This window comes from Lonchura striata, chromosome 1 (assembly GCF_050655825.1).
Source record: "Lonchura striata isolate lonStrDom1 chromosome 1, ASM5065582v1, whole genome shotgun sequence".
NCBI classification, from domain to species: Eukaryota; Metazoa; Chordata; class Aves; order Passeriformes; family Estrildidae; genus Lonchura; species Lonchura striata.
The window spans coordinates 80,434,738-80,448,465 of record NC_140703.1 but is presented as its reverse complement, the minus strand read 5'-3'; the positions used below and the strand labels follow the sequence as shown (position 1 = coordinate 80,448,465).

The following is a 13,728-nucleotide window of genomic DNA, read 5'->3' as shown; positions in this document are numbered from 1 at the left end:
TTCTTCTTTCTTTATCAAGTTACTATCAGAAATTCTTTCTCCAAGGTCACTGAAGAGAGGTACTTAATTCTGTTCTTCTTTCTTTATCAAGTTACTATCAGAAATTCTTTCTCAAAGGTCACTGAAGAGAGGCTGCAGAGCACGTATAAAGCTGTTTTCATTTCTGTAAATATTTTATTTGTAAATAATTGGCTAATATAAATTAAGATGAGTATTATGTAATCCTGTAACAGTCTTACCCCCGCTATAAGATGCCCTTCACTAAAGCTTCCTTCCAAGCATTCTGGAAGGAGAACTAGCAAGGAGACCTTGAATTAGAGTGAATTCTATGTGTCATCATAAAACCAAAATAGCTTTTATCTGCAATTATAAATATATATATGTCGGGATAGTGAATTATTTCCATTAGCAATTCTTGTGAGACTCTTGTAGAGAAATGAGAAGATTTAGGGGGTTGTGTAGCTGGTTTTCCTTATTTTCCAGTAAATACAAATCTTACAGACCTATGTTAAATTTTTGCATTAGACTATAGAACCTGTTTCTGCATCAGATACCAAATCACTCTTTACCAGAAAATAAACATTTAATTTTATAGGACACATACAGATTGGATATTTCTTGTCTTGCTTTGACTCTATCAGACAGGACGATGTTTGAGTTTGGTCAGTACAATTTATGGATTTGAAAGCAAATACTCCAGTGCCTTGCTAAGTGCATTTTCAGGCTATTTTGGATGTCCCCAGAATCTGTATTTGTTTCTTCTGTGTAGAAGGTAGGAGGCCAGTAAATGCATTTACTTTGGGATAAGGATGCATTCTCTATTGAAGAAGGACATGAGGTATGTTTCAGACTTCATTGCAGGAATTTGCAAGTCATTCTTAGAGAGCAAAAATCAAGACCAGGACAGTTTAATAAATCATTAATTCTCTTCTCATGATGGTCTGTGACTTACTTGTTCTGTAGTAAACTTGTTACTAATTTCTAAAGAGAAGTGATATGCCTCGGTGGGATTGAAGTTAATTCTGAACATCTGTTTTTGGTTCTTTGTAGTTTTGATTTGATGTCCTGTTTTGGTTTGTATTTTTTTGCCTTTTATTATGTTAGAAAATGGTGGAAGAGACATGTTGCTGAGATATGGACTTGGTTTTTATTTCTGACTTGTATTAAGTTACAAGCTGAAATTTACTTTAAAAATCTGTTTATTAAAACTATCCAGATAGCTTACCAATGTAAGACTTGCATATACATTTAATTAGTAAGACAAATAAAATAACTGTAGTGAATTAGAATAGAATCACAAAATCATTTAGTTTGGAAAAAGACCTTTAAGATTGAGTCCAACTGTTAACCCAGCACTGCCAACTCCATCACTAAACCATGTCCCTGAGCACCACATCCACACATCTTTTAAATACCACCAGGGATGGTGACTTCACCAGTTCCCTGGGCAGCCTGTTGAGCTGTTTTATTTTGTACCAGTATTCCATGTTAAATATTATGCTCTTACACAAATTTGATTCACAGACTGAAAGAATGGTATGACTTCCTTCTTAAAAAGAAAAAGCTTCTTCGCACCTTTAGTAACTTCAGCTCTGATCCTGTAAATGTCAAGGAAGGCCTCTCCTCCTTCCATTGCTACCTAGTGGCATTCATACAAATAAAAAAGCATTACTGTTAGTGTAACTTCTGTGTGTATAGATATACTTTATTATCCACTATTCCTTCTGAACCTCACAACATTTCTATGAGCATGCTTCAGAGCAAATGTCCTTGGCTGTTATCCTACGCTATCTGTACCCTTTCTGGTGGAACATTTAAAATTGTGTTTGCATTTAGATCTGGTGGCTCCTCCAGTACAGCTGGTTTTAACCTTTCTCTCTCCTTTTCTGGTGGCCATTAACACTTCACAAGTAAAGCATGCCTCTGTGTAGAAAATCCTTGCATGTATATATGTGGTTGCAGCAAATGCATGTCAATTGCCTTTTTTTGACCCTTTAAAGCAACCCATAGTTTCCCAGGAATCATGTGTTGAAAAAAAAACCAGTCTTTTGAGTTTTTCTGATGTTTAAGTTATGCCACATCGGTCAAAGGTTTGTGTTTTAGTAGCTAGTCCATGCTGGACTGGAGTATGTAGCCATTTCTGGAGGAAAAATACTACAGTGTAATGTATACTGTTCCCAGATATATACGTGGATTTTTCTGTTTGGTTCATTTAGCAGAGCACATTTTGTTCCCTGAACATCTGTGCTCTTATTTGGTTTTTAGCAGGGTTTGAGGAGCATCGTGTTGCAGTGACCTTTCCACATGGTGCTGCAGGGCTCAGGCACTTTGACTTATCCCAGGGAGACGCCCTGCTACAGCCTGTGGAGCTGCTGGCTGGAGTGGCCACCTCTATTCTGTCAGCATGTCCAGCTACTGGCCCTCCCAGCCAGCCACACAGTGAAGCCCAGGAGGCACCACTGGGTCTCTCCTGGGCAGAGCTTATCCTGACTCCAGCCCCTGCCATGGCGCCTCCACAGAGCAGGAGCAAAGCATAAGATGGCTTCCTGAGCCACAGGCCCCTGCCAGTGGGAGGATGCTTTTGCTCAACAACGGGGCTTTATAAACATCTCCTTTCCAGGCTCGGTCACACTCCCAAGGGACGGTGCTGGGCCATGACCTGGGCACCTCTCCCCTCCTCACAGAGGATCATTGTGCAGCTGTTCCCTCATTTCCTTTGTGGAAAGGCACCTCACGATCCCACACAAGACCCCATCTTTTCTTGCTTCCCTCTCTCTCTTGCCATCCTTTCAGTGTAGGAAAACACATTCCCATGCTTAGGTACTCAAAGTGTTTGCCGTGTTCCACAGCCGGGATGATCTTCTCAAAACAGCGAACTGACCGCTCCGGGTATTGGCATGTAAATTAATGTGCTGACCTTGCAGGGAACCCATCCAAGCTGCAGGCTCTGTCCTGAGTTTCAGGATGTCGGCAGTTTGAAACTCTGGGCTCTGTTCTGCATCTCAATGATGGAAACCACTTCAAATTCACCATGGCGTAGCAGGGCTGCCCTATCAAAAGTTGTTTTTCTACTTTTTTCCTGTAACAGCAGTCTGGCATTTATAGCCTATGCTCCATTCTTGTGGGTTGTTTTGTTTCCTTCCTTTTGTGTAGATACAACAGTGTAAGCACCTATGCTAAAAGTGCAAAGATGAGATATTTTTCTGTATATTATTTAAATCAATTGTAGTGTACTCAAAACTGCATTGTAAGGACCCATCATGCTTGAATGGGATTTTGAGAAGCCATCTAGTCTCTTGCCTTTCGTTAAGACAAGAATAACTGTAGCATTGATGATAGTTTGAATGTTTTCAAGAGTTCCAGTTTTCAAGGCTTCCACACTGTTTATTGATTTTTCAGTAAACACACCTCAGTTGGCACTCAAGACTAAGATGCTTGAGATATTGTTGTGTTCTTCTGAAACATCAGTGTGTTGCTCAGTAACACTCAGGCATGGGGAGAATGGAGTGTGAACAAAGGAGGAGACATGATTTCTCTCCCTGTATAAATTCATGGTTTGTCTATTCTTAAATACTTTAGGGTTAGTTTTCCTATGTCACAAAACCATAGAAGAATCAGCAAAGAGTGCTGCTTGGTTTGTTAAATATATGTAGACTTGTCTGCCATCAAAAGAATAAGCACTGGAAAAATACCTGGTGGCACTGAGGAGGTGCAAAGAGCCCCCTGACTCAGGAAGATGAAGCAAGCAGGCATCAGGGAAAGACTCCACAGTAATCTGGCCTCATGCACACACATGTAGTCACTGCCTGGGGCTGCCTTCTGTGCTGTTGCTGCCATCGCTGACTCAAAAACAGGCATGAGAGGTCACAGGAAGAAAAGGCCTTCACACAGCACAATGCTCATCAATTTGACTTGGGGAGGGTCTGGACCCAACTCTGGAAATGCATCAATGTTGTCTTGTCCTGTTCTTGTGCTGTGATGCTGAGGTATCTGTTGTTGACCACCCTAAGATAGAGGGCACTGGGCCCTTAAGCTTTTTTGGGGTCATTTGTTATGGTTGTTCTTACAACTTTCTGTTTTAATTAAAAGGATGTTCCTATCCATGTTAGTGATTCTGTGAAAAATATTTTGGCTGGCTATATGTTCATGTGTGTAGAGAATCAACTGTTTTTTCTTTAAACCTTTACCCATATTTGTGGCTGATTATGCCCCATGTCATCAATTCCTGTTTATCAACTCCTGCTGGTTCATTCTTGGTCGAAGTAAAACAGTTCTGGACTCAGTGCTCTGCCCTGAGCTCTTTCTAAATAGTTTTGTAGTCAACAGGTTTTCTGAAATGAGTTTAGTGAAACTTGTACAACATGACTTAATATTAGGACAAAACAGTCGATATTTACATAATTTTCTTTTGAGGTGACAGCTTTCCCTTCCTCTCAACTCAGTTTGTCCACATCCACTGGGCTTCTGTTTCTTTCACCCACCTTTTCTTGTACTGATGTACTGGTAATCTCCTCCTGTCTCTGCATTCTCCAGAAATTTAGCCTATTAATCAGTCTAATATTGTGTCCAGCATGTGTTCTGCATTCCATCCCCATCATATTTTTGCATGTGGTGGTTTTATCTGTCACTTTGAGACCTTCTAAAAGTCACTTTGGGAATTAAACTCTTTCTGTAAGCAATAAAAATTAATCTAATGCATTTTCTCCATACAGTACAGTTGAAACTGGAATGTTTTCAGACAGACAAAAGGCAAATGTTTTTGATGACAAAGGAGTACAAAGTATGTGAGCAGTGCTGTGATTGATCCCTGTCCAAAGGAAGGGCATCCTCACTCTGCCTCCTGGCAGAGACTCAGAAGATACTCCAGTTTACACACAGAAGTGTTGGTTTGGGGATTTAGGTTATCCAAGGAAGAAATTAAAAGAATCTGCAAAGAAGTTTAAGTGGAGTTTCAGGTAGTGCCAGTAGCATCCAGCATGGCCCTAGTTACTCCAATACACTTGTTTGTTTTCACAAACCAGTGCCTCACAGTTTCGGAGCGGGTGACTGCTGCGAGGAGACCATAACCTCTTGATTTCAAAGGAGCCATCGTTTCACTGGTGCCTCTGTGGTTAATGTAAGAAAGGTGTCTTGCCATAAACTTTTTCCGAGGTATTCAGCAAGGTTGGGAAGGGGTCGGCCCAAGCAGGAAGCCCTTGTCTGTGCTATAAAGAAAATAGCAAGCAACAAAATGAAAGCATCAAAGGACCAACAGGATGCGGTCCCAGGAGTCCTCTCTGGCATGTTAGTCCTTCTTGAAAGTTAGCATTGAGTGAAGAGTGACCTTAAAACTCCCTTCATTCAAACAGACTGGGCTCAAGTTTAAAGTTCAAGGCATTTTGTTTTTTCACCTGTTTCCTACAGTTTTTAAGAAACTTCTGAAGAATTAATGTGTAACTATATCTGGTCACAGAGCCAATGCAGAGAATTTTTCTCAAGGGAAAATAATGTTACTGTATGGAGTGAGAGAAATGGATACTTTCTGAGTTAGGTTTTATTTTGGTGAAACAACTTCTCCCAAACCCACTGAGAGCATGATTGCAAACAGCCCTGGAGCTAGTGTAATGCACGGCTCTGGGGCCATGCTTCATTTTTAAAAGAAGCTGGTAGGGTCCTGTAATTGTCTGATTTGTGCTTAAAAAAAAAAAAAAAAAAAAAAAAAAGGTAGTTTTTGCCAAGCTGCTGCTGCCACTTGGAGAGCAAGGTTGTGTTTTGGGCACAACCTGGGAACAAAGAGCCTGGTTTCAGCTTCATCTGCAATTGCAGGGTGAGTGAGCCAGCGACTGGCCGCATGGCTACCCACTCTTCTCTCATCATGCTGCAGCTGTTGGGCCTCAAAAGGAAAACCAAAGCCCTGACCCAGAACTCCATTGGTGGGTGAGGGTGGATGTGGATACAGTGCTGCACTAATGGTGAGTAGCAACCCAGGCTCCTGGCTAGCACCAGTTGTGAGCCACTTTACACCCAACAACACCTCCCTGTGTGATGCTGAAACAAGTCCTCTGTTTTCTGATCTTGCCTGATGAAGCAACTAATTACAGATCCCACAAGCGATCTGGCAGGTCATCTTTCATAGCTAAATGAAATAGTTTGCCAAGATGACGGACAAATTTCACTCATGTTTCTCCATGCTATTGAATTTTAATGATTCTGGTATGAATATTTCATGAAAGTACTTTCTGAATGGGTTTGTTTTGTCCTGGCAGCTAATATTCAGTGTAAGTCTGGGTGGGTTTTGTTTGGTATTTGGTGGGTTTTCTTTTCCTCTCAGGTGGTTTAGTGAAGGTAAGAAGTGTCAAACTGGATTAAGTGAGAAAAGGCAACTTCTTGTCAGTGATTCAGCAAGGGGGTGCCATGTATAACTCTTTTCAGCTGCGTAGTGGAAGCCTGTGAAATGACCCTCAAATACAATTCTGCTCTGTGCTCTCCTGCCACAAGGTGGCTAAAACTCTTTTAAAAGCCCAGGATTTGCAAGTGCTTTAAGTGATGCTAATACATTTACAGCCTTTCTGCAGTGAAACACAGGGCACACTGGAGACCAGATTTATTGCGCAGAAAATTGTGTATGTCTTATTCATATGGAGCAGTGATCAGGAAATGTTATTACCAAGTTTATTTCAATCCCTCCTTGGCTGGAGGGCTGGGCTTTGCTTTGTTGTTGTTTTTTTTAATAGAAGGAGAAGCCTATCCAGCATGAGCAACAGGGCCGCTGTGGGGCACAGAAGTGCCATGGGAAGCTGTGGGTGAAACTTCAGCTTCCCACTCCATCTCCATGTGTACTGCCTGCTGAATCAGTCTGCTCAAAGGCTAAATCAGAAACACTTGCCCAGACCTGGGTTAGCAAGTTCCTTTGTTGCTGTTGAATTCTGATGGGTGCCTTTCTTTAAATGGGTGATGTTTCCCAACAGCCAGCTGCTGTGCATCAGAAACAGGAAAGTTGTTTTCACCAGTTTCAGGAAATGGTGACACTCTTCTCTGAACTTTTTGGGAGCTTATCTCCAGCTGTACAGTAGGGACAGGGCTTTTGTTTAATGGAAATGAAGCATACCTTTTCCTTACAGATGCACCACTCACTATAGAGCTTTTTATGTGTGTTTTAAGTTTCCCTTTTTATTTTTTAACTTATTAACTCTGACAAGTAACCTCTTGGTTGTGAACAATTTAATTCACAATTCATTTTTCTGATTCAAAGTGAACACGAGTGCCCTAATCCCCTAATGGGAATTAATTGCATGTTTCAATGCTTAACTGTGATCCTTTCTCAATCCCCACTGGGACAAGTTTCTTCCTGAAGGATCTGTGTTTGTTATTCAAAACACAATCTGAAAGGTAATGATTTTTCTTATAAAAGCGACTCGGGCCGACTGAATATTAATGCTCTTTTTATTGTGAGGGGATGAGCTGCATCCAAGAAAAAAACTCGTTTCTGTAAGGAAGGATAAATTGCTCTGAAGTATATCTGATAAAATGCGGGGAAAAAATCAGTGTGTTCTCATTCCCCTAAGTGAAAGCAGTTTGCCAGTAAATGAAGGCACACACTGTTTTTGCTTGGAAAGCTGTATTTTGATACAGAGAAAAACTGTTTGCTTCACCAAAGGGGAAATTGCTTGGATACTGAGGATTTTTAAATGACACTGTTCTCGGCCAGCAACACAACCTTTTGGATAACTGACCAAACCTAACAGTTTACTAAAATAAGAGTAAATTGCAGAAAATAGATTAAATTTCTATTTACAGTCTGTTTTAAGCATTTCTCAAACTTGAAATACATTATTTAGTAACACTCTTTCCAAGAGGAGCTGCACAGGTTCCTCTGATGTTGGGTGTCTAGTCCAGCCAGATGACTGTGCATGAGGCAGGCTCTGCCCAGTCAGTGACCACAGGTAAAATGTGGGAAAACATCACAGTGCAAGAACTGCTTCTACCCTACAGAAATGATGGAGGACAAACACAGCACAGCATGAAAAAATAATGCAGGAACTATGAAGGTACCTTTCCCCCCTGTTATGTTTCAGTAAAGCCAGTCTTTTATCCCATTTAAACCAATTTTGAGTGTTTCATGCTCACAGGTACAACAAACGGTCATTCAGGGTCTGTTTTCAAGAGGAGGCTCACACGTGCAGACCAGCTACCCCCTCAAACTATACTTGAAGTGATTTAACACTTTGGGGTGTCTGCCTGGGGAAGAGAGGAGGAACACGGCTTTACCTGGCTTCTCTGCCAGCAGCCCTGGCTTCCAGTTTCTCCCTTGGCCCCACAGCTTGCTGTTCAGCATTTGTCTGTCACTCAGCAAGCAGGACTTCAGCGCTGGCATTATTGCAAATCCACCAGCACATCCATGAGATGACTCCACACCAGGTTACACTTGCTTTTGGGGAGTCACTGAGCATGACACCACACACTTACTGCAGCACACCTCCCATAATGGTGAGAGAGAGAAAAATTAAGAACGATTTAGAGTTTTTCCTCGGGGTTAGGGATGTGTTAGTTGATGTTTAGGATTCCTTAGAGAATGTAATTTGGTTACAGCATAGGACTGAAAAAGGCTGACTTTTTCCTGGTTGTGACTGATGCAGTTGTCTGAAAAGTTTAAGACACTTGAATTGAGTAGCATACTTAAATGTGGTATAGGATTATGAGACCACTTTTGCACGTGCTGGAACAGCCTTTTGTGGAGGAGGTGCCTTGGCAGGGCCGTGGCTCTCCAGGGCACTGGCCCTGTGGGTAACGTACCTCTTTGTCTTTCAGCTGCTTTTGCAAGTACAATGGCCCGTGTCTTCGTCTACGGCACACTCAAGAAGGGCCAGCCCAACTACAAGCACATGATCAACACAGCCAAAGGCCTAGCAAAATTCCAAGGAAGGGGCCACACGGTGGAGAAGTATCCGCTGGTAATTGCAGGGAAATACAATATTCCTTACATGCTGAACATCCCAGGGACAGGCCACCACATTGCCGGGGAGATTTACTCTGTCGATGAGCAGATGCTGCAGTTCCTGGATGAGTTCGAAGGCTGCCCAGACATGTACCAGCGCACCCTGATGAGGATCCAAGTGGTGGAGTGGGAAGGGAAGGGCGGCGCGGGAGAGGCGCGGGCAGCGGCCGATGGCGTCCTGGAGTGCTTCGTGTACAGCACGGCCACCTACCCGCCCGAGTGGGTCGGGCTCCCCTACCATGACAGTTACGACTCCTCGGGGAAACACGGCCTCGCCTACGTCCTACGGGAAAGCCGGGAATAGAAACGGAGGCGACGCGGCCTGGCCGAAGACATAGTGCTAAGCAGGTGTTGCTCGGTAACCTTTCCAGGAAAGCTGTAATACCTTGTTATTAAAATGCAGGAGCTCTTGTAACCTTCCCAACCCAGGAGCCTCGGTGCTAGTGTTGAAGTTCTGTAGACCCAGAGCTGCAGACTCCTCCCAAGGCAGTCAGTGTCGTCCTGGCCTTCCCAGCCTGCTGCAGGTTGCTGGGTTTGCACCAGGTGTAAAATAACTGTATGTGCACATCGGGTATGGGGTCTAAGTATTCCCTCAACATCCCCCTTGGTGCATAATAATGGTCCAGTGAAATGGACCATTTCATAATAATTTCATAATAATGGAGGTCAGTGAAAGGCAGAGGAATGAATTTTTTTTTTTCCCTGAATTGACAAATTTTCTTGCACTAATATCTGAAACTAATTTAAATGTCTGAAAGTAAAGCACGACTCCTATTGATATTGACTTGTAATGGGTTCAGTAGGCTACTGCATGTAAACAGGGAAAGTTGATCAGATAACTTGGTGCTTCTAGACAAATAGGAAGTTGCTGGAGAAAATATAAAGATTATTCTTACTCTGCATTGCAATGGGTTTTTTTCTGAACTGGAAAGGTGTATTTTTAAACCTTGTTTAGTTTTAAAAGGCACTGTCAAGAAATACTGAGAGAATATAAAAGAGTTACATTTAAAACTGTATTTTTAATTTTACATTTTGGGTTCTGCTTCTGTTCACTGTGTGACTGTAGGATTTGGGGAAGGGGGGTGTGTTTGTGTTCCTCTGTGTGTGTGTATCTGTTTTGGGGACTGTTGGGGACCACGAGAAGCAAATCTACACTGGAGCCATTGTGAGCACTTACTGTCAAGGTTTCTTTTTGCCAAGCATTTTAATGCAGAACTTGCAACCATATGCAAACTGAGTTTCCTAATGGGGGAAAAACATTTATATACATTATAAAAATATCCAAAGGACCTGTATTGTGATTATTGCAACATTTAAATGGGGAAAAATATGTAAAAATATGTAAAGAAGACTATTGTCCCCCTGACCCAACCAACTGTGCTGGTTTCTGTACAATCTGGGAAAACCGTGGCTTTCTGTTGTTACACTCCTGTGCCTTATATTTTCCTTCAGCTGCAATGTTTGGTACAGTTGGATTGTAAAGCTGACAAAGGGATGGGAGCAGGCATTGTATGCCATATGAGCCAAAGTACTATCAAATGCAGCAAGGATACAATTAAGAACAATACTGTACTTTTGCTTCACTGCCAGTAGCCCTGTGATGGCCAGAGGAGACCTGGGGTAGGGAATCAGCCTAAACTTTATCAGTAGTAGGTAGGCACTGCTGTATCTCACTTAGAAAAGCTTTTATGTTGCTGCAATAAGCAAAACAACGAACTTGCTAGTAGAATACTTGTGTCTCTTTACAGTCCTTGTCTGTTTAGGGCGACCTGCAGAGGCTGAACTGTGCTCCTTTGGGAAGGGGTAAGACAGCAGTAAGGAGACTTGTAATGAGATCTGCAGGGTCTCTGCCTCAGGTTTTCCAACTGCAAAAGTATTAATTTTCCTGGAAGGCAGGTACTATCCAAACACTCTCCTTACTCATCTTGAGGAGTTTTATAAACTAGTTCCTAAGCAGTTCCCTGGACTACATATTCCCCCTCGGCCATGTGATGTAGATAATTAGCAGTGTCTCAATAACAGGAAGAATGCCTCTTCAGTCAGAAGTTTCAAGCAGAATCAAATTTTCCTGGTTGAACATGAGTCACCAGCCCTGTTACCAATTGTTTTCACCCTTCACCTTCCAGTAAAGGGCCTAGGCACCTCTGGCCACAGGGTTTCTTTCTGGGAAGTAGCAGGACTCTGCACATCCTGGGCAAGAAAATGAGAGCAGGCCTGCTACACTCTGGAGCAGTGGTCAAGGTCCCTTTGTCTCCCTTTCCTAGCATTCAGGAGGAGGCCTGGTGTGAGGGACAACACGTGCTCTCAGCAGTACCTTGGGGCAGCTAAAGACCTCTGAGAGCAGTGCCAGCTCCTTCTCTAAAGGCATCCAGTAATCAGTATCAAGAAGATATGGGTGGGGAAACTGAGTATGGAGTTTGAATAAAAGAAGACAATTCCCTCACAACTTTAAAAGAAAATACATGACAAATATCTGCACTAGCAAAATAAAGCCTCTAAGTGGTAATTTAAATCTAATTTATACAAAGCATTAAAAATACAATAATATATAAGTATTTATAATATAAGTAATTCTGTAATAATTTATTATTAGTTAATAAGTAGTAATTCAATAAATATATATCCTAATTCAAAATAAATCTGATCAGAATTTAAGCCATTGGTTGAACTTGTGCAGCACTTACATAAAGGAGAACTGCTCAGTTTGCTCAGTGGTTAATTTTTCATTCTTGCCAGCCATTCAGTACAGCCTGGCTGGGGCCTCAAACCAGGGACATTGCTGTGGAGAAGACAAATCAGATTTTGGCTTTTGTTGTGTTTTCTTTTTTTTAAAAAAAAAAAAGAGGCTTTTCCTGTTTCGAAGCAGAAATGGTATTTTATTGATTTTATTTGATCCTGAAAAATCAAAGCATTACAAAGGTTATGTACAAGTATTTCTGGAAGTAAAAATCTGGGATCTGTTGCCAAGATTTAACATCTGTGTTTGCTGTCTTAACCATTGATACAGTAAATATGCTTGTATAAAATCTTGTGCATAGTACTGTCTGTTTTCTGTGTTGAATTGTCTTAATATTACTTTACAGATAAAAATAATAAAGGCTTAGTTAATTCAACAGTGTGGAGGCAACCGTTTATTCCAGTTCCACCAGCAGATCTTCTTCTCCAACGGTGTCACCAGCTTTGCAGTGCACAGCTTTTACCTAGGGTACAGAAACAGCAGAATTTAAACCCTTCCTCAATAAAATAAATGGCTTGGCAGACATGGTTTGTATTGCACAGAGCACTCCTGTCTGCATGCACAGGGTGATGGCCGCTGTGCAGCCTGAAGAGACTCCAGGGACACAGATTGACCTGTGCTGCAAGGACCACAAGATGTTGAGTGCTCGACCTCCAGTGCTCAGAGCCTAGCTGAATTTTGAGTACCAGTGCTTGACAAATGGTGTCCAGCCCCATCAGGGTATTCAGGCACCTACCATTAACTGGTTTGCTTGCAACAGAGATACTTGAAGACATGAATGTCAGATAGAGATGTCACTTTTTTAAATTAAAATGCACTTTTTTCATCTTGTTGCACCACCGTTTATTTGTTTTAAATAGAGAGAGGACAGGCTGATTCTTCAATACTCATGTTGGCATGTTGCAATGAAATATTTCACCATTTCTTTAATTACAGTTTTCAAATACAGCAGAATTTTGGAATTGCAGCAATGAAGTGAGTTTCTCTCAATCTCCAGAGAGTTGGGATAGATGATTCAAATCTGAATTTGGATCCCTTAACAGAACTGAACTTGGCAAAGGGCTGTCAATTAATTGCAACTGTATCTGTAGATTAATTACATACTCCCATGCAGATTCCTGAAATTTAAAACACAAACCTCTTACACTAGTCCCTCATTTCCTCTATAAAAGGTTGCAACATGTTTGCATTCCCTTTCAGCACATGAAGCAATAAAAAATACTTGAAGCTGTATAGAGTTTGTTTCCAGTATTAATTCAGAGCTCACACTGACATGCCCAAATCCTTGTTGAGCAAATAGCTCATTTTAATCATCCAGACACTGCCCTGGCCTCCTGAAGGAAATGCACAGCATACCCAAGTACCAAGCTCTGATGGACACACTGTTGCCCACATCCGTGTTGGACAGTCTGAAGCCATGTGAGCAGATCTCTGTAGCACAGGCACACTCACAGCGCTGCTCCAGCAATGATGCTGAGCACGGCAAAGACAGCGTGATACGTACAAACAAGGGCTTCATTTCAAATCGGTAGCTGGGCAGCATACCCAATTGCTGAGCCTCAATCTTCTAGGAGATGAAAGCAGTGTGAAAAACATTCTACCCCTTGCTTTTCTTTTTCTACAAAGCCAAGGTTCAGCAAACACCGGAGCTAACCAGTGCTTCAAGCTCCCCAGCAATTTCTGCCGTGCAGCGGGGCCGGCTCCTTGTGCTGACCCAGGCGCAGCTGTCCTGGAGAAGCCAGGAGGCTCGCCAGCTCATCTCCAGCTTTCTCTCATTTTTAAACCACCTGCAGCTGGAGTAAACTCAAAGTAGATAAAAACAAGCCACTTTTCTCACAATTACAAACAGGAAGATGGGGTTTGATACAGAAAAGGAATTCAAGTCAGGAATGAAAATGTGAATGTCTTCCAGCTGAAGACAAATGAACTGAGTTTCAAAACAGTTTCAAGGCATCAAAACATGGACTAATAGCCTGTGCCAAACATCCCATTCCTGTGGAGAGGCCAAGTTATCTTA

The 13,728-nt window shown here is 42.0% G+C and overlaps 2 protein-coding genes across 8 annotated transcripts in view; one reads left to right on the top strand and one right to left on the bottom strand.

Moving 5' to 3' along the window:
* Positions 1 to 12,087, top strand: part of GGACT (gamma-glutamylamine cyclotransferase) — a 28,997-nt gene extending 16,910 nt beyond the window's left edge. For 3 of the 5 annotated variants that reach the window (XM_021530252.4, XM_021530255.4, XM_085556946.1), the window contains one exon: positions 8,788 to 12,087. In XM_021530252.4, coding sequence (XP_021385927.1) covers positions 8,805 to 9,278 — 474 coding nt within the window. In that variant the 5' untranslated portion in view covers positions 8,788 to 8,804 and the 3' untranslated portion in view covers positions 9,279 to 12,087. Of the gene's footprint in view, positions 5,952 to 8,787 lie in introns of all 5 variants that reach the window. The other 2 variants (XM_085556933.1, XM_021530251.4) reach the window with 2 other exon arrangements.
* PCCA (propionyl-CoA carboxylase subunit alpha) overlaps positions 11,830 to 13,728 on the bottom strand; it is a 271,230-nt gene continuing 269,331 nt past the window's right edge. For all 3 annotated transcript variants that reach the window (XR_014949358.1, XM_077781501.2, XM_021530256.3), the window contains one exon: positions 11,830 to 12,174. Coding sequence is in view for 2 of the 3 variants with exons in the window: in XM_077781501.2 (XP_077637627.1) it covers positions 12,106 to 12,174 (69 nt within the window). In the remaining variant the exon portion in view is untranslated. The remainder of the gene's footprint in view (positions 12,175 to 13,728) is intronic.